Consider the following 25,953-nt stretch of genomic DNA (forward strand, 5'->3'; position numbering starts at 1 on the left):
TATTTTTAACACTCGTAATTTTACGACTCGTAGGATGTTGTTCTATGTAATATGGATGACTACTAAACATTCTAAAAATATACTGCATGCTTATGTGACAAACGAAGTAACTTTTTGCTAAATAAATAAAGCTGTAAACTTCATATACTTCGTGTCCTTGCAATCTGATGTCATTTATATACATACAACACGTATGAATATGGGCGAGAAAATTAACATAGATTTTTAGTAGGCCTTCTACATCACATCAACCATCAATAAACGTTAATATAAAGAACCTTCCCTCTCATCTGCTATGTAGCCAGAAGGTCGAGCTTCCACTTCTAGTGCATAAGTTCGTGAGTTCGCTTTTAGGAAGACGTAAAAATGACCCTAGTAGGAGCACGCTTGACTTGCAGTTTTTAAAAGGAAACTGGCTTCTCTTCTCTCATACTCTTGACATATCCAGCTACATGTATATACAAGCTCATACGACATCGGCAATAGAGGACTCGCATAAAAATGACAAAAAGAATGATCATTTAATAGTCCATCTCAAAATATATTCATTGAACACTGAATAAACTTCTTATACCACAACACCACAATTATGATGACATGTGGCCTAGTAACTCTACATGGGTCAGGAATGTACATGCTATGGTGATGAGGTTATTTTAGCAAGTGTACCAGGGCATTGGTAGTTTCTAGCAGGGAAGGTGGGCAAAATGAACATAACGTTGTGGCGATAAATCCCATCAGAAATAAGGTATACAGAGTGATTATCTTGTTTCGCAATCGACTTAAAACAAATTAAAAGATAGTCGGAATTTTGGGATAAGAGAGTTCGGGATATCGAGTTTCAACAAATCATTAACCTTTAGCCTGCTAAATTTCTATAATGGACTGGTCCATCATTCAATTTGAGCAGTACCATTTTTCATTTAAAGGGGTGTTTACTGAAAATTTACTGACTGAATTGCGACCGGTGCAGACCATGATCAGACTGCACGGATGTGCAGGCTGATCTTGGTCTGCACTGGTCGCAAAGGCAGAATAACTTGCCGCTAGCAGGCTAAAGGTTAAAGCACAATCTAAGTATAAAGATAGAAACAGCATAACTCCACAGAAAACTCAAAGTTGTGAAGTTGTGCATAGCAGTAGTACGGTGATATCTAAACAATATTAAGAGCCGCACCATGAGAAAACCAACATACTTGCATTTGTGCAGCCTGATCAGGATCCATGCTGTTCGCTTTCAAAACCTATTGCAATTAGAGAAATGTTAGCGAACAGCGGATGCGCAGGCTGGTCTGGATTCATGCTGGTCGCAAATGCACTTTGTTGGTTTTCTCATGGTGCGGCTCATTTATTTTATAGCTTAACATCTCCCAGTTTTCAAGCCGTAATAGAAACGGCTCATTGTGAAAGTTTTACGAAGCGTAGCGTCTTCTTTAGTTTTAACTCATATTCATTCTAACGGACGTACAGTAGTTATTTTCAGCTTGGACAAGTGTCAGTAATAAATTTATGATATACGTTTATATAACTGCTTCTTAGCATATTACGTTTCGGTTTTTATAATGGAAACAATGAAGATTGTTTATATGTGTTCTCTTATTTCTGTTTATACATGTATCCATAGCAAGGATATAGTTATTAAAGCGCCGGCCGGAAATATATTAGGACGAACGTCAACTGTACATTTTGCCGGTCAGCCATACACAATTTCAAGTTATCTAGGTATTCCCTTCGCGGAGTCGACGAATGGACAAAGGCGTTTTTCTAAGCCTGTTATAAAGGCTCGGTTTGTTGGAACGTTTAATGCAACAGAAGCAAAACTATCATGTCCGCAAAATGTGAAGTGGGAACATGGGCTGGAACAAATACCCGTTGGCGAGGATTGTCTGAATCTGAACATTTTTGCGCCAAGCGGTATACCTGGCAAAAAGCCAAAAGCAGTTATGATTTACATCTATGGAGGTGCTTTCCAATATGGATTTCAAAATGCGTACATATCAACAGCTTTAGTAGCATTACATGATGTTATATATGTTACATTTAATTACCGTGTAAGTCATTACGGATTCTTGGCAAGCAAGAAACATGGACTGAAAGGCAATTATGGTTTATGGGATCAGCATATGGCAATACAGTGGGTTCATGACAATATCGCAGCATTTGGTGGCGATCCTAACAGAGTGACACTCTTTGGAGATTCTGCAGGTGCAGCATCCGTTATTTACCAAGCTATGTACGAGGGAAACAAAGGTCGCATACAGCGTGTGATCGCACAGAGTGGTACTGTATGCTCATTCTGGTCTTTCGACAGATATCCTGACTTACTGTTCGAAGATTTAAGTACCAAAAGCGGTTGTAAGAAAAGAACGTTTCAAGAGACAATGAAGTGTCTGCGTGCTATGGATATCGAAGCAAAGGAAAAGCACATGACATTCGAAGCAGATTTCTTGCCAGTTTATGATGGAGAATTTATCAAATATAAACCGGATGATATATTTGGAAAACAATCCCTAGAATCCGCTAGTGCCCTGAGAAACTTTGCTGATGTTGATATCATCATTGGACTGAACAGTGAGGAAGGACTGACAGAATTAGAGGCTTTGGCAAGGATGTCAGGAGATAACCTAGAAATATTTTCTGATGGAATGTCGGAGAAACAGATGAAAGCATATACGGATCAATTGTTTAAAGAAATGAATAAGACACATAACGATATTTTGATGAAATCGGTCCTGCATCAGTACACAGACTGGTCAGATCCGCAAAGTGATACATCTCGGCGTTCTATGTTTCTGGATCTCTTGAAAGATGTACATTACACAGATTCAACTGTTAAAACTGTCAATGCGCATGTAAGCCTCGGATCACATGGTAATACCTACATGTATCATTTTGATCACAAACCTAGTTTTTCCGTCTCACCAAAATGGGTCGATGGTGCTGATCATACTGAGGAAATTCCATTTGTGTTAGGCTTTCCTAGGTTTTATATGTACCTGTTTGGAAAGTTTTATGAAGACCCACCTCTACACATTCCCCAAAACGAATTGCACTTATCAAAGGCTATGATGAAATACTGGACACAATTTGCTAAAACTGGGTGAGTTAATTAGATGTATTGGGTTGGAATATGACATGTACAGTGTTATTAGTCAAACTAAATATTAACAACTAGCGTTGTACTTTATTTCAAACCGAAAAGGGCGATCTTAGTTGTGTTGATCGGTCCATGTGCATGTTTTTGAGATATTTGCCCATGAGTGAAGAGTATCAAACTTTTTAACATCATGTTGCACCTTTCATTATCTCTTCTCTCATCAACAGACTTAATTAAATCGAGTCTGCTATAATTCTGCTTGGTTGCATTCTGTGCTTCCAAAGGATCTTTATAGATTTTATTAACTATCCCAACAGCAATCTTTAAGTGCCTTCTTGTTATATTTTCTGGTCCTTTGGGATCATGGAGTCCATTCAATAGACATGTAATAGAGATCCGCTTAAGCCGGTGCTAGGGGACGTGAGAGTTGCTCTCATGAATAGGCTCAATTAAACCGAATCTGCTATTATTCTGCTTGGTTGCATACTATGCTTCCAAAGGATCTATTTACAGATTTTATTATCTTTAGAATGATAGTAATGTTTCCGTTTTAATAAGTTTGCTCGCTGGTTGCGAATAATTCATAAAAATGTGCCAAGGACAGGCTTTGTTCTACGTTATCCGTATAAATGGCGTTACGCCATTACTGCAGGTTTATAAAACGTGCAAAACTTCCTTAAGTCTACAAAATGTGAAACGTCAAACAGAATTAACGCTGTGAGAAAAGATAACTTTTAATTTCCCTTGAAAATACTTTTTCACTTATTATCAATAATGATAAAATTATGTCTGTATTACGACAAAATTTCATATTTGAAAAATGAGAAATTAATTACTACACATTGTCTATATAAAACGCAATAAATATGTTTAAACTGTAAAACAGACGAATACAATTTTAAAGTTTTGTGCGTCTAGGTTTTCCATACTGACATAATTATTCAAATGTAGTAAGTTAACTGACACATGTCAACTTGACGTCAACATAAGAGCACTTTTTTTCTAAATACACATATCTTTTTTTTTCAGAAATCCAAATGTCCCGGATGATGTTTCTGTTACGGAGTGGCCTACATATACAGCTAACAACCACGTGTTCCTCATTCTGAAAGCGGACGAAAATTCTTTACAAACTGGAAGTCTTTTCAGGAATCAATTTGTAAGATACTGGGCAGACATTTATCCCGGTTTATCCAGCTTAGCTATGAATGAGAAACAAACAAAAGAAGATAACACAGAAGCTAAAACGTGTAAACTTGTCTCTAGTGCTTCTGCACCTTTGCAATTTGTATGGAAGACTATTTGTGTTTCTTTGATACTGTTCTACTTTGAATCAAGCAATTGAACCGCTTTGCCTTCCTTCTGTTAGCTCTTCGACAAGGATATGTTTGAACTGCATTTGTATTAGATGAGAAATGAATTTGATTGTGAAAGGTTTTTTTTGTTGTGAATGTTGCATATTTATACAAAGTCAGACAACTGTATGATATAAAAAGACTAAGTGCGTGTCAGTAACATGAAAACAAACGTTTTACGACTAGAGTGACCTTAAGAAGACAGTGAGTGTGTGGAAAATTATTCACGTAGTTCATATACGTATATGTAAATCTGATCTTTTTATTATTTATTCATATCACAAAACGAAAAGAGTATTACTTGATACGTTATATTTATTGGATCAGCAATTTTTTCACATCTTTTATCACTGGAGTTACTTGGGAGTGGGGATGGGGGATGTAAATATTGTCAGCGGCAGAATAATCTGCATATCTTTTGTTTAACTGTTTCATTTGTTCACATATTCAAAAACTGTATTACTAAACAAGTTTTTGAAAAAAATTGAGTATGTTTGTACTATTGGTGAACGCTTGGGTGCATAACCTTAACTGTATTTGATACTTTTAGGGTTTTGTTTTAAATTAGAAATGACAGGTGTCTGAGTGTAATGTGTACTTTTCTGTTGTTGTAGAATGAAATATGCATAAACAGTTATGTTTTGCTTACAATAGTTATTAGATTAACAATTCCAAAACAATACAATGATTTGCATTGTTATAAATTTATTTGTAAGACAAACTTTCAAATTTACTTGAGACATCGACTGAGTGGTAAACATTGAGACGGACATCTGACCTTGATCAATGTATCAGTACCTCCGTGGTCTGGTGGTTAAGGTCACTGACTTCAAATCCCTAGCAATTTATTTAGGTGGGTTCGAAACTTAGTTTGGATGTAAAATTCTTCATCTAAATAAGCCGCCCAGCTGGCTTACGGAATGTCGCCGGTTCCCAGGGTAGCACCTGGTTACATTCTCTACCGTCAAAGGCTAGAAAAGTCATCAAATGACCTACATTGTGTCGGAGTAACCATAAATCCTAAAAAACATACAAGCATTAAATCAGTAGATCAGTGACGACTACAGACAGTAGTTCATCTTTTTCGACATGTTTGATAGACATTATAGTGTACCAAGCATGATAGCAATTGTTCTGTTCTTTTGTAGTGATAATAATTTGGGCAATTTTGTTAATAAAAATGCATTTCAACCATCGCGGTACTGTTTGTTTGAAATGTATGTATAGACCATTTTACACAAACTATTGGTTGCTATGCAATATCACGGATGTTTTGATTTTAACGCGCATGCGCTCTTTACGTGTGGCAAAAGAAGGCTCAACGATAAGAAAACCTACATAAAATTATCATCGTTTTGCCACTATAAAGATGATTTCAGTCAAGTAATTTATTATACAGTATGCTTTGATTAAAGACATGTATGTTATTAATTATATCTTACCTGAAAAGCCTGCTTTATTCTTATTTTCGTCAGAAAAGAACAAACATTTCCAGTCTATTTCCACACATCATACAAATATAAAACTTGTTCCTTACATTTAAAAATGTCATATTTTCTTTCCTTTTATCTATTTTTTCCACAACTTCAAGTAGTTGTTGTATATATTTTTCTCCGACTTGAATGACATCTACATACTTAGGGGTCGCGGCTCCATGTCACTGAAGTTGCTTTTTTAAGGAATCTACCGGAAATTATTACGTAACTATTATGCAAATGGCATGATAAAACGTAGGTCACCTTGGTAATCAAGACCCGGACTTAATTTCGATGGTGTCCCCTAATTAGAGTGGATCATAAAAGTTACTGAAGCATATAAGATGGCTTTGATCTGACATACTTTAATGCCTTCGGTCATCAATGCCATAATAAGAACGCACTCGGATTAATATATCACGTGGCGGAGCTGTTTTGTGAATCAAAAATAAAACATTTCACGTGATATCTAGACTAGTATATACTCTAAATACTTTGGAACTTTAATGGACATTTTCTTTTATAACGATGAAAGTGTAGTTAGAAAAAAATCTAAGTTCGTAAGATATGAATCAAATCAAGGACTATAACTACATACTTAAGGAAAGAAAATACCTAATATAAATTTCTATTTTTTATCTCTTATGTTTACATGCTGGATCATTTTCATATCGAAAATGTATCGTGCGCACTCATTACCCGTAAATTAATAGAAAATTATGATAAACTTGAATTCCGCAAAGAATAGGAACATCGTTTAACAACAGCTAAAGAATGTAAGTAGAACACCTCTCCCCGCTACCCCGCCCACCCCCACCCAACCCCCAGCCCCTCTATTAAATCTGACCGCTGCATTCACCATCCGAACCACTTTGATATTGCCAAATAAAAACTTCCAAATTCAAAGAATAGATAGAATAAAAAATAATCTTTTTAAATGATTATTTTTTTAATACGGAATGTGTTGATCCCCATTTGGGTATAATTGGATACAAAGTCAAAGCCTGAACTTTGTTAACTGAACATTTTATTTTAAACTTCATTAGTTAAAGTATATCAGCTGTGGGTTTGCAAAGATCTACATATATTTTCCTTGCGGTGGATATTTACTATAAAACAAACTAATTATTGATCCAAAAGATTGAAATGCAATATAACTTTAACGTAATTTGTATTGTGCGGTCATGTCTTTTGTCCTACGTAGAGTGCGCATGCACGAAAATTGTCTCCCGTTGCTAAGGAAATAGCACTCTGTAAATAATATAACTGTCCAGGTATGAGGCACTTGAATCGTGGTAATAACAGTGGTTTCAGGTTTGTTTAACTGGTTAGGGTTACGTGTTTATTTGATGGGTTGGTAGCCAGAAAAATAAGCCACATAAAAATTGTAATTAATACTAACCCTTCCTTTGATATTTCGTTTAGATTCACTTGGAACGTTTATGATAAAAAAGTAAAACGGAATATCATAGACAGGTTCTTTGAACAGTTTTTCTAAATATTCTAACAAAAATACTGCAAAAATATCTGGTAAAATTTACAGAATGACAAACGAAGTGAATAATTTAAGATAATTTCCAATGAGTCGGCAGTGTTCAGTGTTTATTATGTTCGTCTGGAATTTCAGGTGCACAGTATAGGACAAATGGTTGATTGAATCAGTATATCGAAATAAAATTCTGATTAACAAAGTACATCAAACACTTATATTTCAAAATGTGATATCACTCAGCCGGACAATATTTATGACCCTTGACTTACTCAAAAATATGCTTAAAATGCCTATATAATTGTGTAACAATCTCAAGAAGTATTTGACCTAATGTATTAAAAACATCATATGACTAATATTCAGCATTTGGGGGTTCGTCATCTGGAGTTTTATTTTGTTTGGAATTTTACTCAGCAAAGTCAAACTAATGCCCTAGACAAGGACTCTTCTCGGATCGTTCAGCACGACTTTTGTGTGGTACTGTTTATTTTCTCAGCCTGAACATTTTCACGTGGGTGATTCAAATACTTCCGCTTTCATAGCTTTGGGTGTGATATAATCATCCCTTTGATATGGCGCCTGCTTTTTAATTTTGTCTTTTGGTAGTTCCTGTGATATGCAGGCTCTATAACTTCAGGTCGCATTTCTAAACTCCAGTTTGTTTAGTTCTGCCCATTGTTTTCTCGTTTAGGACAAACTCATTATTTTAACTGGGGACCATACGCCGCTTTTCATAGAATTACACGCTAGTGTATCATTGAAGGTTCCATGTGTACCGCCGTATGAACACATCTGAGGATGTCTCTAAACTATTTTTTGTACCTGTAGCAGTTCTACTCAACCCGGGGCTAGAAGCATGTATTTTCACTACCGTCCATGAACAGGTTCAATGAAACCGAGCATTTTATAGTGTTGAGCGACATGCAGAGTTTCCATTTTTTCTATTTTAGTAAAACATACGCACATGGGACCTGAAAGTTTGTATAATACGCATCTAAAGAAATATTTGACCTAGGGTTATGACACATGTGAAGTTGCGCACGGATTTCACTCGTCTAGATCGTAGTTATAGTCCTTGGCCTCTGATTTAATATATATATATGAAAACATCATGAAACTACACCCTTTGTTAAATTAAAGCTAAATTAATGAACTTTACTTTTTATTTGAAATACTAACATACATTACAAAAAGAAAAAAGAAAAAATCTGGAAAATAGATCCCTCGGAAGCACCGAGAACAAGGCAAACAGTGAAAATTACGAATACCTTTAGAAAGACGGCACATAGATCAGACGTGACTAAAATAATTTAGGTAAATGATACTTGCAGCTAGTCAATCTTCTGTCATTTTCTTAGAAAAACAACATAAGACTTTAATTTGCTATCATTATGATGCTATAATTACTCGTCTTTGTCATTAGGATACTTCTTAATATGCTAAATGTCGAAAGACGATATTTTTAAATTCTTTTATCAACATACGTCAAAAGCCTGTGTTTTTTTTCCATATCTTGATAGATGCACCGGCTCTGATGTACATTATCATGAAAACAGTGTCAAGTAATATCTCTAATTCACACTGAAGTGCATGTCCGGTAGCTCTTAAGTGTTTTTAATTTACAACATTTCTATACGTTTTGTTATTTCATATCAGGAGTATACACTATATTTTTACGATACCGTAGAAGTGGACAGATATACGTTTGATCTTTAGATTCAACACCGCCTCGGTAGCCGAGTGGTAGAGCGTCCGCTTCGAGTGCGGGAGGTCGTGGGTTCGATCCCCGGCCGCGTCATACCAAAGACGTTAAAAATGGTACTAGTAGCGTCCTCGCTTGGCGCTCAGCATTAAGAGGATAGTGCTAGGACTGGTCAGCCCGGTGTCAGTATAATGTGACTGGGTGGGGTATCATGCCACGTGTCTTCGGCGTGATATTCCAGTGAGGCAGCACTATAAAGTTGGGCATTGTGCTCACTGCTACAAGTAGACACCGTCGTTTATATGACTGAAAAATTGTTGAAAAAGACGTGAAAGCCGAACACACACACACACTCAATCCGTAAGAGACCGTAAAAGTGGGCAGATATACCCGTAAAAGTGGGTAGACTAACGATACTGGAATAGAAAAGAATCTGCCCGGATGTACGGAAGGGTGAAAAAATATATATCGATTTACACCGGGATAGCTAAATGTAAACCAAATATATTGATGAATGGAACTATTTACTAAAAATAAAAGGACTAACAACCCACAGCCGCCCATTCAGCACTGTAAATGGAAATATGTATATGTGCAATTGTATACACGCACACAGTAACTGAGCACAAACGAACAAACGAACGCACAAAGAAGAAACAAACACACAAAAACATACTTGAAGAAAGAACACAGTAGGGCACCACCTTGGAACAAACACACAAAAACATGCATGAAGAAGGAACACAGTAGGGCACCGTCTTGGAACAAACACACAAAAACATGCATGAAGAAGGAACACAGTAGGGCACCGTCTTGGAACAAACACACAAAAACATGCATGAAGAAGGAACACAGTAGAGCACCGCCTTGGAACAAACAAACAAAAACATGCATGAAGAAGGAACACAGTAGGGCACCGTCTTGGAACAAACAAACAAAAAACATGCATGAAGAAGGAACACACTAGGGCACAAACACACAAAAGACATACATGAAGAAGGAACAAATTAGGGCACCGCCTTGGAACAAACACAAAAACATACTTGAAGAAGGAACACAGTAAGGCACCGCCTCGGAACAAACACACAAAAGACATACATGAAGAAGGAACAAATTAGGGCACCGCCTTGGAACAAACACACAAAAACATACATGAAGAAGGAACACAGTAGGGCACCGCCTTGGAACAAACACACAAAAACATGCATGAAGAAGGAACAAATTAGGGCACCGCCTTGGAACAAACACACAAAAGCATACTTGAAGAAGGAACAAATTAGGGCACTGCCTTGGAACAAACACACAAAAACATACTTGAAGAAGGAACAAATTAGGGCACCGCCTTGGAACAAACACACAAAAACATGCATGAAGAAGGAACAAATTAGGGCACCACCTTGGAACAAACACACAAAAACATGCATGAAGAAGGAACAAAGTAGGGCAGCGCCTTGGAACAAGCACACAAATACATGCATGAAGAAGGAACTAATTAGGGCACCACCTTGGAACAAACACACTAAAACATGCATGAAGAAGGAACAAATTAGGGCACCGTCTTGGAACAAACACACAAAAACATGCATGAAGAAGGAACACAGTAGGGCACCGTCTTGGAACAAACACACAAAAACATGCATGAAGAAGGAACAAATTAGGGCACCGCCTTGGAACAAACACACAAAAACATGCATGAAGAAGGAACAAATTAGGGCACCGCCTTGGAACAAACACACAAAAACATGCATGAAGAAGGAACAAATTAAGGTACCGCCTTGGAATAAACACACAAATAAAATCTGGAAAGAAGATCCCTCGGAAGCACCGAAAACAATGCAAACAGTGAAAATTGCAGACTCGGTTTGATTGAGTCTGTTCATGAGCAGTAATGGAAAATGCAACACTGCCCACGCCCCCTAGCACCGGCTTAAGCAGTATTCAATCTTCAAATCTAAATGAGTTGAAATCAATGATCTCGAAGGACCAGAAAATATAACAACACTGAGATGAAACATGCATGAAGAAGGAACACAGTAGGGCACCGTCTTGGAACAAACACACAAAAACATGCATGAAGAAGGAATAAATTAGGGCATCGTCTTGGAACAAACGCACAAAAACATGCATGAAGAAGGAACACAGTAGGGCACCGCCTTGGAACAAACACACAAAAACACGCATGAAGAAGGAACAAATTAGGGCACCGCCTTGGAACAAACACACAAAAACATACTTGAAGAAGGAACAAATTAGGGCACTGCCTTGGAACAAACACACAAAAACATACTTGAAGAAGGAACAAATTAGGGCACCAAAACATGCTTGAAGAAGGAACAAATTAGGGCACCGCCTTGGAACAAACACACTAAAACATGCATGAAGAAGGAACAAATTAGGGCACCACCTTGGAACAAACACACAAAAACATGCATAAGAAGGAACAAAGTAGGGCAGCGCCTTGGAACAAGCACACAAATACATGCATGAAGAAGGAACAAATTAGGGCACCACCTTGGAACAAACACACTAAAACATGCATGAAGAAGGAACAAATTAGGGCACCGTCTTGGAACAAACACACAAAAACATGCATGAAGAAGGAACACAGTAGGGCACCGTCTTGGAACAAACACACAAAAACATGCATGAAGAAGGAACAAATTAGGGCACCGCCTTGGAACAAACACACAAAAACATGCATGAAGAAGGAACAAATTAGGGCACCGCCTTGGAACAAACACACAAAAACATGCATGAAGAAGGAACAAATTAAGGTACCGCCTTGGAATAAACACACAAATAAAATCTGGAAAGAGATCCCTCGGAGCACCGAAAACAATGCAACAGTGAAAATTGCAGACTCGGTTTGATTGAGTCTGTTCATGAGCAGTAATGGAAAATGCAACACTGCCCACGCCCCTAGCACCGGCTTAAGCAGTATTCAATCTTCAAATCTAAATGAGTTGAAATCAATGATCCCGAAGGACCAGAAAATATAACAACACTGAGATGAAACATGCATGAAGAAGGAACACAGTAGGGCACCGTCTTGGAACAAACACACAAAAACATGCATGAAGAAGGAATAAATTAGGGCATCGTCTTGGAACAAACGCACAAAAACATGCATGAAGAAGGAACACAGTAGGGCACCGCCTTGGAACAAACACACAAAAACATGCATGAATAAGGAACACAGTAGGGCACCGCCTTGGAACAAACACACAAAAACATGCATGAAGAAGGAACACAGTAGGGCACCGCCCTGGAACAAACACACAAAAACATGCATGAAGAAGGAACACAGTAGGGCACCGCCTTGGAACAAACACACAAAAACATACTTGAAGAAGGAACACAGTAGGGCACCGCCTTGGAACAAACACACAAAAACATACTTGAATAAGGAATACAGTAGGACACCGCCTTGGAACAAACACACATAAAACGTGCGTGAAAAAGGAACACAGTAGGGCACCGCCTTGGAACACACAAAAATATACATGAAAAAGGAACACAGTAGGGTACCGCCTTGGAACGGTCAGTGGCAAAAGTACCTGTGGGGCGTTTAAACTAGCTTACTGGCGCCTAACCTCACTCTTTAAGTCCTGCCATGTTCCTATATGACAAGACAGTGTGAATACAGAATGAATCACTAGAAAAAGAAACACATATAAAGGCACGACAAAGCAGGCAACATTAGTTACACCGATTCTTCTGCGACCAATAAGCGGTTTGATATGATCAAGAGACTGTTCTTTTTTTGTTCTAAATGGTGAATATGAACCTTTTTATCTGAAACGCTATTTACTGTATAAGCCAAATCTCTCTTCATATTTCAAATTCGCATAGGTGGACAGTCTATTTTGATATCTCAACGGAATGCTATTTTGACAATTTTCTTTGTATTCAATAAAGATTTCGCGTTGGCTAAGAATTATGTTAATATCGATATAAGGAAATGAATACATGTCCAATGTGTTCGTCAAAACAACAGCATGAAAAAAGTCTGACATAAATGACATTTGTTTAGATAAAACATGAATATTTATGAAGTTCAACATGTATGGCATGTGTGGAGAAAACTAATTGATATGCGTGAAACACACATTATTTTTGCTTTAATTACGTTAAACCTCCCTTTTATTATTTATTATTATCATTACTGTTATTATTATATTTTTATTATTATTATTATTATAATGTTATTATTATTATTGTTGTTATTATCTTTAGTATTGTTGTTGTTGTTGTTGTTAAACTTACCCGATAAAATATTATTTTAGACTTTCACGTGAAGAGATTAAGGTTGAGCAGAATATAAAAAAAAACACTAAGAAACAGCTGCATTTCATTTGAAAACTGAACATTAAATAAAACATGTTTCTTGTACATAAAAGCATTGTCATTTTATTTACATATGCCCTTATTAGTACATGAAAAAGGCTTCAGGAAGGAGTCACACTTCCAAAATTATTAGTTCAAAGTTTTTATTGATATTATACAATAGTCAAAGAACATTAAAATTTGTACATTTTTGTAATGTCCGAGTCCTACAATTAAACATTTTTTTTCGCTGATATAATTATATGGATTATTTGCTCACCATATGCAATTTTGAAAGATTTTTTATTACCTTTAAGGGAAACAACTTTCAAAAGATATTAATGTAATGACCTTTATGAAATCTACATGTTTCATTAATAGAAAGAGAATGTAAACCGTACTATAAACTACAACATAAACATTTTATCTGTCTGTATACGTTTAACGTAATGTCCCCAATTGTTCAGTTCTTTCTTAAAGCCCTGCTCCGCGGCTATTCAAATTCTATTGTGTGTATGCAACCTATGATTACAATAGGTAACAGTTAACGGCCACGCGCCACACTTTAGTACGCAAAACCACAGGCATTTTACATAAAATTTTATATAAAATAGACTCTATTTTGACAGGCGTCACTGTTCATAGTCAGGATTTTCATGATTTTTCAGTGACAATATAAGGTTAAACGGTAGGACTGGAGCAGGTCTTTAAATCGTTGTGCGCCATTGAAAACGAATGTCATTTGTAAACAAATGAAATTAAACAGTTTTATAAATTGCTAAAAACTATGTTGAACCTAATATTTATATAAATTTTCTGCACTGTGACATTATTGCAACTGCATCAAAACGAAGATGCGTAACAGTTCTTTGAAAATGGTGAGTGTTTAAGGCGTTGAACTACCAAGAAGTTTACGTAGCCCTTTCGTGCCGTCCTAAAGAAGATTGACAATCGTATTATAGAATAATATACATGTCTTATAAGTTGTTCAGCCCAGTTTTCGTGTGAAAAAAATACAACCTTTTATTTCTATGACTGTATCAAATATTCACCTTGACTGTAACCGGTCAGTTCGCGCTTGTCGTAAAAGAGTGGTAAAAGAAAGAAAAGCGGGTTTAGCAGGACCAGCGTGTCAACTTCGATTACTAAGCTAGACTGGGAGAAACCTAAGATCACAAGACATGATGTCATTGGCTGTGCTAAAAATTAAACACCGTTATGTAAGACGATTGGACTTTTTCGTTCACTGACCCCAAGCTGTGGAACTCTCTTCCAGTTAAGTTAGGAAGGCTGTAACGCTGCATTTTTTTAAAAAAAGTCTGCTAAAACTATATGACACATTTCTGCGTAAGAAAGCGTAGAACAGTATTTTACCTTAAACGCATTTAATCTTTTGGAATGTGGCCTGTTTCGTACTTATGTATATTTGCATTAAAAAGTGTTTTATGAATGTATTTCAATAGTACGTTTACTGTAATACACTGTTTTTTAAATAACACAGACATCAATAGCTTACTATCAACACATATTGTTTAGTAGCGGACAACATCCGTGTATGTGCTTATCCGCAGAAATCAATAGCTGCACGAGTCAAAGAGACAGGGAGATGTTGATCTGTGCACTCAGTTCAGAAAAAAAAAATCTGTTAACTGAGTTGCAGTCCCTAGTAGTTAGTAGTTTTTTTTTTGTTTTTTTTTGTGTTGTTGTTGTTTTTTTTTCTTATTTAGAAGCCGCTCTTGATTTGCATACAATTACTTGTCCAAGATTTTTCTTTTAACTTACAAAAGACCTGTACCTTTTGAGAATATTGCGTTAAAGCCCAAGTTTCTTAAGGAAAGGTATTGAACTCGCATACATTCATCCTTTGGTATATATTTCATGTCCAGTTATGATATTTTTAATCATCGGTATGATTTCATAAAATGGTCTTTTTAAAAGCAATGGTGGCATGGAATCAAGTTTACAGGATTTGTTCGGAGATTTTTGTACGATTTCTTTTACCTCTGATTTTTGTAGGAGCCAAATCAACAAGACGGCTCATGGTTTCATGATGCCCAGTTCAATGTATGTCTACCTTGCCTTAAAACAAGGATAAATATCCAATGTGAAAGGCCACGTTTCACTAGTAGCAGAAAGCATGTACTAGTAAATGTGTCTAAAATCTGTGAGAATGTAACTAATCAAAATAATAGCAGACTCATTTTGACTTAGCTGAGCCTGTTGATGATACAAAACGTAAAGTTCAACACCCTTCATGCCCCCTAGCACCACCAGTTTAAGCGAATTTCTGTTACATAGATGTTAAATGGGATGTATGATCCCAAAAGGACACAAATGCTCTTGTAAATTTATAAAAGAAGCAACTCCAAAGAATCATTAACCCATGAAAATGTCTTTCCAAAAGACAGATCACCGAGAGAAACACCATTAAAGGCCCGACGAAACAGGCCAGAAGACAGATAGCAAACCAGTCCTGTGCCAGCAGACTTCATGGAGACATTCACATGTTCCGCAAGGAAAGCGTATTGCACAAATGTAAAAGGGCTGAACATCAAAGCAAAGTAAGTCGTTCTGGCTGAGCGATTTAATATTATTTATGATGTCTTCAGTTTTATTGCTTAAATTCAATAACGATTCTCTGCAAGTTCCTTGAAGGATATTATTAGCTAGGTAGGTTACATTTTCAGACCTTTTACGTGGGACTATAGGGACATCAAAAGTAACAATAAAAAATGCGTTTATATAGTAGTGCGAGAAAAATTCATAAAATAGAGGATTTTAGAATTTTGACGTTTATTTCATCCTTGCAACTTTTTACAATGTATTGAAACATTTTGATATTCATTATTCATTAAATCTGACCCATTATTGAGACTCCTTTTGAGCTTAGAATTAAAGCGTGAACGTTGTCGCCTATGCAAGTACAGTTCATGTTGTAACTCAAGTCGTACAAATTCACAGTGCGAATTTACAAAAGTCAAATGTTATTGCATGTTGAAGTCGATTACAAACTCATGAACAGCCATTTTGTTAAAAAATTCCTGGCATTTATGCACAAAAAAACCCCCCACCCATGCAAGGGAATCCTGACGGATATAACCGTTACAAACTACCAACTGAATATAAATGCTTTTAAAATCAATCTACACACTTTACTCATTTTAAAACTGGGCCAAAAAACAAAACAAAACGAAACTGTCCCCTGCTAATAAAACCAATTTTATAGCTTTGTAAAACAATTGTATGGCTATTAATGCAACTAATTACTGTGTTTATCTGTAATGATCACTAGTCTGGATTACCTGCCCCTTAACTGCTACACAGAGGTACAAGAACCTTAGCTGCTCTCGTGTTGTCAATGTTGTTGGTTTGCATATCATAATTGATCTAACGAACGCGCTGTTTGCTCTGCCATTATCTAGTGAAAAACGTTAGAATATTATATTCTAGCTGTGTAATAGCAGCCAACGTGTGTAATGCTGGAATGCAGCCTGCATATATATCTTACATTAATACATATATGTATTCAAATCTGATATTTAGGACATAATTTTTTTCCCACAGGTAAGTAGTTTACATGCTATTTTTACGATTCATCGTATTTGCTAAACATTCTTCTTATTAAATCAGTCGTTTAGTCGGCGTGATGGTATAGATATATTGTCATTGCCTCAGTTCTGTGAACAGTTGCAGTCTCATCAAAGTACAGTACAAGCTACTTGCTCAGCGCTATATCAGCTCTGCATGATAAATATGAATAATCATCATCATTGAATCATCATTTCAACTACTCTCTCGCCTATCGGTCGAATATTACAATATGGTAGTGTATTCTCTACGCTGTTAAAGGAACATATCTTTCAACGTGGATTGGACTTAATAGATATACTGATCATCTTCATGGCTTTAACCCTTTCTCTGCTAATTTCTATAATGAACTTGCCCATCGTTCTATTTCGACAGTACCATTAACTGTTAAATTATGTAAGGGGTGTTTACCAAAAAGATACTGACTGAATGGCGAACAGTGCAGATCTCGATCAGACTGCACGGATGTGCAGGCTGACCATGATCTACACTGGTCGCAAAGGCAAGTGTGTGTCCAGCGTGATAAGGGTTAATCAACAAATGACCCTACAATATACAATTAGGATGCCGCTGCATGTTTTGATACGCGAATTGGGATGGTAGAGGTTGAAATCTTATTACGAATAATGCAGTTTTTTTTTCATTTAAAGTTGTATTGTAGTGATAAAATTCGCACAAGTTTATGTACACGTACGTTTACCTTCATGCTTGAATTAAAAATTGTTTCAAGGTCGAAATCATTCACGTCTGCAATTTTATGGTATAAAACACTAGATGGCAGACGTGATACTATCCAATATAACAATATTTAACATTTTTCTGTTTACAAAGTGATTTCATTAAGTGTTTACAGTATTGTGAAATATATTTAGATATAGTTGACTTGTCTTTGTTACATATTTTATTTCAGTGAAATATGGGAGCAGTTGAAGATATTAGCGTGCTATTTTTACTTCTTTTATCGTGCACTGAGATTCACTGTGATGATGTTTTAATATCATCTCCAGTGGGTGAAATAAGAGGAATTTCTTCAACGATATCGTTTAATGGTCAACCATACAATATATCCAGTTTTCTCGGTATTCCATTCGCAGAACCAGCTGTTGGACCAAGACGATTTGCAAAACCTGTGAAAAAGGGAAGATTTGTGACAACCTTTAATGCAACCGAGGCAAAGCTAGCATGTCCTCAAAACATAAACTGGGCTTCCGGACTTGATGAAATACCAGTGAGTGAAGATTGTTTAAATCTCAATATTTTTGTGCCTAGTGGAGCGTCACAACAACATCCGAAAGCCGTTATGATATTTATCTACGGTGGCGGTTTTCAGTTTGGATTTCAAAATTCATATATTTCGGCCGCTTTACCAGTTTTGCATGATATTGTGTATGTAACTATAAATTATCGTGTGAACGTATTCGGATTCTTGGCAAACAAGAAATACGGTTTGAAGGGTAACTACGGTCTCTGGGATCAACATATGGCGATACAATGGGTTCATGACAATATTGCAGCATTTGGTGGTGACCCTGGAAAGGTTACATTGTTCGGTGAATCCGCAGGAGCTGTTGCAGTAATGTACCAAGCTTTGTACAAAGGAAATAAAGGTCTCGTTCACCGTATTATTGCACAGAGCGGGTCAGTTGGTGCGGACTATGCCTACAGTAAATATCCTGACTTATCATTTGAAGATCTCACTAAAAGGAGTGGTTGTAAAAAGGGAACATTTGAAGAGACCACTGCATGTCTCAGAGCTATGGATTTTCGTGATTTTAAAGACTTGTTACGTTTTGAGGATAATTTTTCGCCAGTTAAAGATGGTGAGTTTATTGATTACGAACCCGAAAGTATTTTTAAGAACGAGTCTCTTGCCTCCGCCGTGGCCGTAGGTAATTTCGGTGATGTCGATGTTATTATTGGATTAAACAGTGATGAAGGACTTTTAGAATTAAGCCTCCTTGCAAAAGTGTTGGGAGAAAACATTACACATTTTTCAGACGGAGTATCGGCAGAAAGACTGAAAACTTACATGAAAAGATTTCTTACAAATATAAACAAAACCAGTGACAGTTTTGTCATGAAATCATTAATGCATCAATACACTGACTGGGCTGTTCCGCAAAGTGGACATTCTCGTGGAACAATGTTGTTAAATATTCTAAGAGACTTTTATTACACAATACCTGCAATACAAGCTCTTAATGCACATTTGAACGATAAGGCACGTGGGCATACTTACATGTATTACTTTGACCATAAGCCAAGTTTTTCCCTTTCTCCTGACTGGGTCAAAGGCGCTGATCATATGGAGGAGATTCCATTTGTGTTTGGGTTTCCTGGGTTGTATATGTTTACCTATGGAATATATTCCGAAGACCCCGCCAAACTCATGCCAGCAGAAGAAATGAACCTTTCAATGGCTATGATGAAATATTGGACACTGTTTGCAAAAACTGGGTAAGCGTTGTAGAAGCCTTTACAAACTGTATCCACCATCATCAAAAACGCGCTTTGAGATTGTCTTGTTTGTATTTGAAACTTAACAATTCCTTCATTTATTATACGTTTAGGCAGATATTCATATTCGTACCAAAAATGTATTTTGCTTTTACATTCATAAGGTTAACATCAAAAAGTATTTTGCTTTGAAAGCGCACAGCTTATTCAGAGACACAAAAGACGTTGACACTTTACAACGCATGATAAAAGAACACATGTTTAATTTTCACCAATGTTTTTTTATGAAATAATACACGATTTTGCTTATGATAAAATAATAACTATATTTATGCATATATTTACAGAAATCCAAATGACGCCAAAGACATAACTCTTACACAGTGGCCGCAGTACGACGTAACAAACAAAACGTACCTTAAGTTTAGAGCTGACGGGAACAAAGTCTCAAGTGGAAGTCATTTCCGGGATGAATTTAACTACTGGACAGAGATATTTCCAGATATGTTACAAGTAGCTGAAGCAGCAAAGAAAACAGGGGAAGCGGACACATGTTTGACAGGCTCAGGAGCATTTGCATCACTTTCGGCAGCATGGACAACACTTTATTTTTCTATTTTGATGATAAGTGCAACATGCATTATTTAAAAAAAAACACGATGTTTTGCACTACAAACTGGACACAATGTATACAACATGAGTGCTTTAGAGTAAAACGTCACATGGTTGCTATATAATAATGCAGTTTCTGTTGAAATAGGTAGAAAGTCAGACAATATATTGAGAAAATATGTTATAATAGTTACCCCACTTTTACATGAAGAATCGTTTGAAATCCAGATGATCTGCAGCAAACCCCAAGTGAAAAAATGTTTTTGTCTATCAAACGTAATCCGTCCTGAAAGTACTATATTAAGTAGCTGTTAAAGTTCCAGAAGGCTTTAAATTTTATGTTGAAAACAAATGAAACAGCTGTCCAAATAGATGCTAGATGATAGATAGATGATCAGTAAAGAGCTAGTTTTAATACTTACACGAACGTTTACAGTTAGAACCATGAAGGGAGGTAACCAAAAACAATAAATTCAAACAAACATAAAAAAATACTGCAAAAGCAACTGAAGCTTTTCCATTTCGGACGTTAGATTTGGAAATTTCGATATGGGACTGTCTATATTCATTCATTTTGCTACGATATATCTGCACAGCTTTTTATTATGATATGATTTTGCGATTTTTTTAATGTTTCTTTAAGTAAGTTTGTAATTCTGTAAATGCCATGTATGTTTTATCTACAACCAGGGATGGGGTCAATTACTTGGTAACGTAGTGCATTACCATTACATTGAGATTTACCTCATTACCATTGCCATTACAATTACATCAATTTTGAAGATAATACATTACCATTACCATTAATATACCCTGGTAATACATTACCATTACCATTCTGTTTAAACATTTTAAAGAACGTTTATAGAATACTTATCGATACTTATTCTGAAAGTTGTCACATGTTATGGGTGCACACAGTAAATAACTATTACTGAAGTTGAAAGTTACCCTAAAATTGTCACTTATAAAAGTCACTTGGCCTTAAAGTTTCCAATCTGACTTAAGTACTTGATCTTCTAAACGAAGATCTGAAAACGACCCATTCACATTCGTCTTCTGTATATTTTGGATTTCCAGTATTGCTATTTTTATTTTATCCAATCAGACGACTTGTTCGAATGTCAGAGAGTAAGAAAAATGTGCAATCATTCCAGGGCTCGAACCCGGGACCCCTCGCTTACAAAGCAAGTGGCCTACCGACTGAGCTAACCGGCTATCTGATATATTATGATATAAGAATTGTAAATATCAAAAGTCAAGGCTACAGGTAGATTTGCAAGATGTTGTAAGTTAGGCTCTGATTGGTTAGCGAAAGGGTCGTCAGAACGAGGCAATGAATAGGTCGTTCTCAGATCCTATGCGTAGCGTTATAGGATATGTACTTTAGTCAGATTGTAAAGTTTCCAGATGTATAATAATTAAGGAATCTCAAAATGGGTTTTCAGTGTTTCCATCTTGACTATACTCCAAACTAAATGCGCATGATATACTATGATATACTAATCTATACAGTGAACATATAACGAATAACATAATAACAGACTATTCTTGAGTTACTAGTACAATTATCCTGAGCTTTGTTAACAAAAAAAAAAACAACAACAAAAAAAAACCACAAAAAAAAACATGACATTTACAATATACTGTGTTGAGCTGCCCCAGGCAGCACAGTATAAGGGTACATTTTGTATAGGATTTTGGATTAAAATGCTTAAATGTGACTTTTAATTCTTCAGACATGCTTGTTTTGCTATACCAAATTCACAGGTTATATACCACAGTCCATAGCAATAGGTATTGTACTTGTATTAAAATTTTGGTCACACAATGGACAACACCTACATTGTGATCAGAGGGTAAATTTGTTTATTGAAACATTTGTTTTAAAGACAATAAAAGCATGTATTTCCTAAATATATAGTAATAAAAAGAAGTCTATATGTGGACGTCTTAATTAGCCCCCCTCCCCCCCCCCCCCCCCCCCCCCCCTCGAGCACAAAAGGAGTCGAACTAATTGACCAATAACCTCATTTGTTTAAAAATAATAATACATTGCATTATCATTACATGTAATGGGAAAATCGCTCTATTACATTCCATTACTGGAAAAATAATGATGCCCATTACCAGTAACATATGCCACGCAATATACCCTTCCCAACACCGCTTTCACTTTTTATGCATTTTAAATAAAAATGAGCAACATTCCAATGGTGCAAAATGTATGAATCTTTAGGGAATAGACATGGTAAAAGTATTTCCCAAAAAAGCAACAGTGCCCACTCGGGTTCGAACCGGGTTCGTTAGGAACACGGCAGATATTCTATAAATAGATGCCTTTCAAAGATATGAAACAAAATTTGGCATTCGTGTAGACCGTTTTTACCAACCAGGTCAGTTACAGACAACAGCCTAGCTGAGTCCCTGGACAAAATTATTTGGTTTCGAGTCCATATTTAGCATAGTTTAACACTGATACAAATAGGGGAAATCGGTAGGTTCGTGGAACTCGAGTACTGTGAAATGTGAGATACTTGTGGCTACTAAACCCTAGCTCAACCACCAAGAAGTGGTGATAAGGAAACGAGCTGTCGACATTTCCGTGGTGCAACTATCGCCGGTTTCAAATTGTAAATATTTACATTCTGTCTTATAATTTCATTGATTGACCATGTTTCAATAATCGGAGAATGTAGTACCATGTAAGAACACCTTTACTGCAAATCAACTGTAATTTTGCTAAAATATTGAGTAAATTGTGATGTCAAGAGCTTTTCACCTGATTCGCACGTTTGTTCATTTTGATATTTCTTTGCATTCCAACTATATTTCAATGCTTAGACACATTATATGAACATTATCTCGCATGTAAAAGGTCTACATGTGATGATACTTACACAGACAAACATTAGACTTAATGAAATCTCCCTTAAAAGAAATATGCCAGTACTTTTTAAAAGTGTTGGCGCCATCGCATCATTGATGGCGTCTGTGTATGAATAATACACATTTAGGCCATTTGCTTTCACGATAATGTTCTTATCGAAATGTACGTAGTTGGAATACATACAGATGTCAAAAATATACAAATGTTTCAATCAGGAGAAAAGTTCTTGTCACCACAATTTATAAAATAACGAAATTTAATACAGTCAGTCTGGTCTGTAGTAAAAGTGTTCTCAAATGTCACTACATTCTCCGATTTTTTAAATAAGTTCTATCAATGAAAATATAAAATAAAAGGTATCAATGAAAATATAAAATAAAAGGTAAATTTTACTCATCCGTTTACATTTTTCAAAGGTAAGGAGGGAGGGAGGCAGGTAAGCAAACAAGCCAGCAAATAATCTTTATTAAAGTCGGCTACAGATCAAACAATAAGACATAAGAGAGCTTTTAACCGATAAATAGCAGCATTGCGCATATATACGGTATAATAAAAGCAGCTTTAATGTAAAATACACAAAAAAATCAGTACTTGAGATTATGGGACTAAGAACAAATTATCTAAGTACAAACCATTGCACATAAAACAGCACATAAGACATATAAAAGGTAGGTAAAATCATATTACAAAGAGTAGAATACTAGTATAAGACACATAAAAGGTAGGTAAAAATCATATCACATGGCTAGAGTTGAATATAAGACACATAAAAGGTAGGTAAAAATCATATCACATAGCTAGAGTAGAATATAAGACACATAAAACTGAAAAGATTGACTTCAAGGCACTTGAAACAGCCCATATGACAAACATAACCTTTTGAATATGGAATGACGGACCTGCAGAACTCACTATGGAGAGTTACATGCAACACATTTGCAGTCCTTGCCATTAAAGAATGAAATCACTTTCTTAAACTAGTACAATTTGCTGTTTGCCTAAATTCATCTGGCAGTAATTTTCACACGACCGGAGCAGCATACCTGAAACTGTTCTTATCAGACATTGTTGTCTTTATGTGTTGTATCTGGAAAATATTGGTTTATTTAAGTATCTAAAATTATAATAATTTTCACTTTAGCAGAAAAGATAATTTAAAACTGTCCGTGCTACATTATTTAAGATTCTAAATATATTTAGATCTAGATTTCTACACATTGCCCTGGTTTTTTCGTAAATACAAAGATGCTAACAAATGTCTTGCCATGTGCTTGTATTAAATTCATATACGAAAGGCTGTTGAATGAATACCCTTTCCTAAAGTGGACATTTGACAATATGAAGTAATGAAAATGGTTAATCTATTTAGTTTACACAGGTTTCTTCCTATTCCTTTCAAAAAGAATAGCCGTTGACCTGTTACACAGATACTTTGTTTGCGACAATTCTAAGTTTAGTTAAAATCAATGTATACACCTAGTAGTTTGACAACATTAGATCATATGCAACTTGTGTTATCTATAACAAAAATACCCTGAATATTTACAGCAAAAGCGATTAATCTTTATGCAGTTAAAAGAAAACCAAACATTTAGGATTGTATTTTGCAAAAGATTAAAGGTAAGGGTAGATTTCTCGGCAGCACAGAACACTCCAAAGACAGCCATAGATACTTGAATGGCAAGGCTGTGGTGCTTAAAAAATAACATATTGGATACCCTAGATTATTTGAGCTCAAGTAATTACAATGCATCAACCATGACGACAGGCTTTCTGTTCGACAAATGTGAAGACATGAGATAAGCAGAGTGATCAGAGAGGCCGTAGAATTCCAGCTTACAAAGTAGCATGTCGTTATTATTAAGACAAGGGCTTTGAACAGATCCACAATCCACTGATTGCTATCCAAAGCCTTTCACTAGTCCTCCGATAGATGTCACCATTTAATTGAGATTTTGGCTAAAATAGAGAATTGTAAATTTGTTTGTGATTCTTGTCACGCTCTATATAACAGCAATTAATCCTTAGCAAATGACAATGTTTAAGGCAATTGAAATATTTCTAATGCTTTATTTTAAGTTTGATTTCCATTGAATACCCTCCTAATTTATTCACGAAAAACGTAAAGTATATTATCTGTTTAAAACGGTCACAGAAACTTTTAAAAACTGTTGCACTCACACAATACTATTAAGAATGAAATTTGATTAAAGTTTAAAACAATATCTAGTTAAAACAGCACAAGCATAACGATATTTTAAAAAATGCTGTTTTTTCCATTAAAACTGAAATTGTTTCCAAAAGCTAAATACTGTTAAGAAACATATTCAAGCCAAAAAAAAAAAAAAAAAGATCTTCACCTGAATTCAAAAATTGGTTGATTGCATCGTATACATTGACATATAAAAACAGTAAACCGCTTGTTTTGGACATATTTAAGATGGTTCATAATATAAACTTACCGAGTTTTCTGGAGGAGGCCCATACATGTCTTCTTTGGCATATGGTTCTAGGTCAGCGGTTCTATATATTGTGCATATTCCAGGTCTCGTCCTCGTGAGGTATAGTCCATGTATCTGGGGACAACTTAATAAATACTCAAATGAAACTTCAATAACATTTAAGTAGCACTGAAAGTGGTGTAAAACCAATATATATGGCTCTAAATCCTAATAAATCTAAATGCATGTTGATTGAATTTTAACTAGGCCAAAGTATTAAAAACCAAGAAAGTTTCGCCTTACAATAAATGGAACCATTCTTCAAAACGTGACTGATTAAAAAGTTCTTGGCATATACATAGATAATACTTTAAACTTGCATTTACAAATTGATAACCTTTGTAGAAAACTTAACACACCAAAAATTCTCTTTGAAAAAGAATAATTAATATTCTCGATTTGAACTTTGATGTGAAAATACTGTTATATTGTTGAAACATGTCGCTTTATACATGTAT

At 35.8% G+C, this 25,953-nt stretch overlaps 2 protein-coding genes across 3 annotated transcripts; both read left to right on the top strand.

The window, feature by feature from the left end:
• Positions 1–1,292: 1,292 nt before the first annotated feature.
• On the top strand, positions 1,293–5,648 carry LOC123559397 (cholinesterase 1-like). The gene is made up of 2 exons (XM_045351168.2): positions 1,293–3,100; positions 4,127–5,648. Exons 1-2 carry the CDS (start codon positions 1,563–1,565, stop codon positions 4,440–4,442), a joined length of 1,854 nt encoding a protein of 617 aa, XP_045207103.2. The 5' UTR covers positions 1,293–1,562; the 3' UTR covers positions 4,443–5,648.
• An 11,202-nt stretch (positions 5,649–16,850) lies between these two features.
• LOC123559396 (cholinesterase-like) lies at positions 16,851–22,047 on the top strand. Of its 2 annotated transcripts, XM_045351167.2 has the most exons (3): positions 16,851–17,011; positions 17,946–19,492; positions 19,840–22,047. In XM_045351167.2, exons 2-3 carry the CDS (start codon positions 17,952–17,954, stop codon positions 20,138–20,140), a joined length of 1,842 nt encoding a protein of 613 aa, XP_045207102.2. In that variant the 5' UTR covers positions 16,851–17,011; positions 17,946–17,951; the 3' UTR covers positions 20,141–22,047. The 2 variants fall into 2 exon arrangements, with proteins under 2 accessions (XP_045207102.2, XP_045207101.2); XM_045351166.2 differs by lacking the exon at positions 16,851–17,011 and having other exon boundaries at positions 17,815–19,492.
• The last annotated feature ends 3,906 nt before the right edge of the window (positions 22,048–25,953 follow it).

This window comes from Mercenaria mercenaria, chromosome 10 (assembly GCF_021730395.1).
Source record: "Mercenaria mercenaria strain notata chromosome 10, MADL_Memer_1, whole genome shotgun sequence".
Taxonomy (NCBI): Eukaryota; Metazoa; Mollusca; class Bivalvia; order Venerida; family Veneridae; genus Mercenaria; species Mercenaria mercenaria.

Excerpts from the sequence above, each read along its gene's own strand:
- LOC123559397 (XM_045351168.2), top strand. The coding sequence starts at position 1,563 with ATGGAAACAATGAAGATTGTTTATATGTGTTCTCTTATTTCTGTTTAT. Across the intron at positions 3,101-4,126 it reads ACACAATTTGCTAAAACTGG|AAATCCAAATGTCCCGGATG; the intron begins GTGAGTTAATTA and ends TTTTTTTTTCAG.
- LOC123559396 (XM_045351167.2), top strand. The coding sequence starts at position 17,952 with ATGGGAGCAGTTGAAGATATTAGCGTGCTATTTTTACTTCTTTTATCG. Across the intron at positions 19,493-19,839 it reads ACACTGTTTGCAAAAACTGG|AAATCCAAATGACGCCAAAG; the intron begins GTAAGCGTTGTA and ends ATATATTTACAG.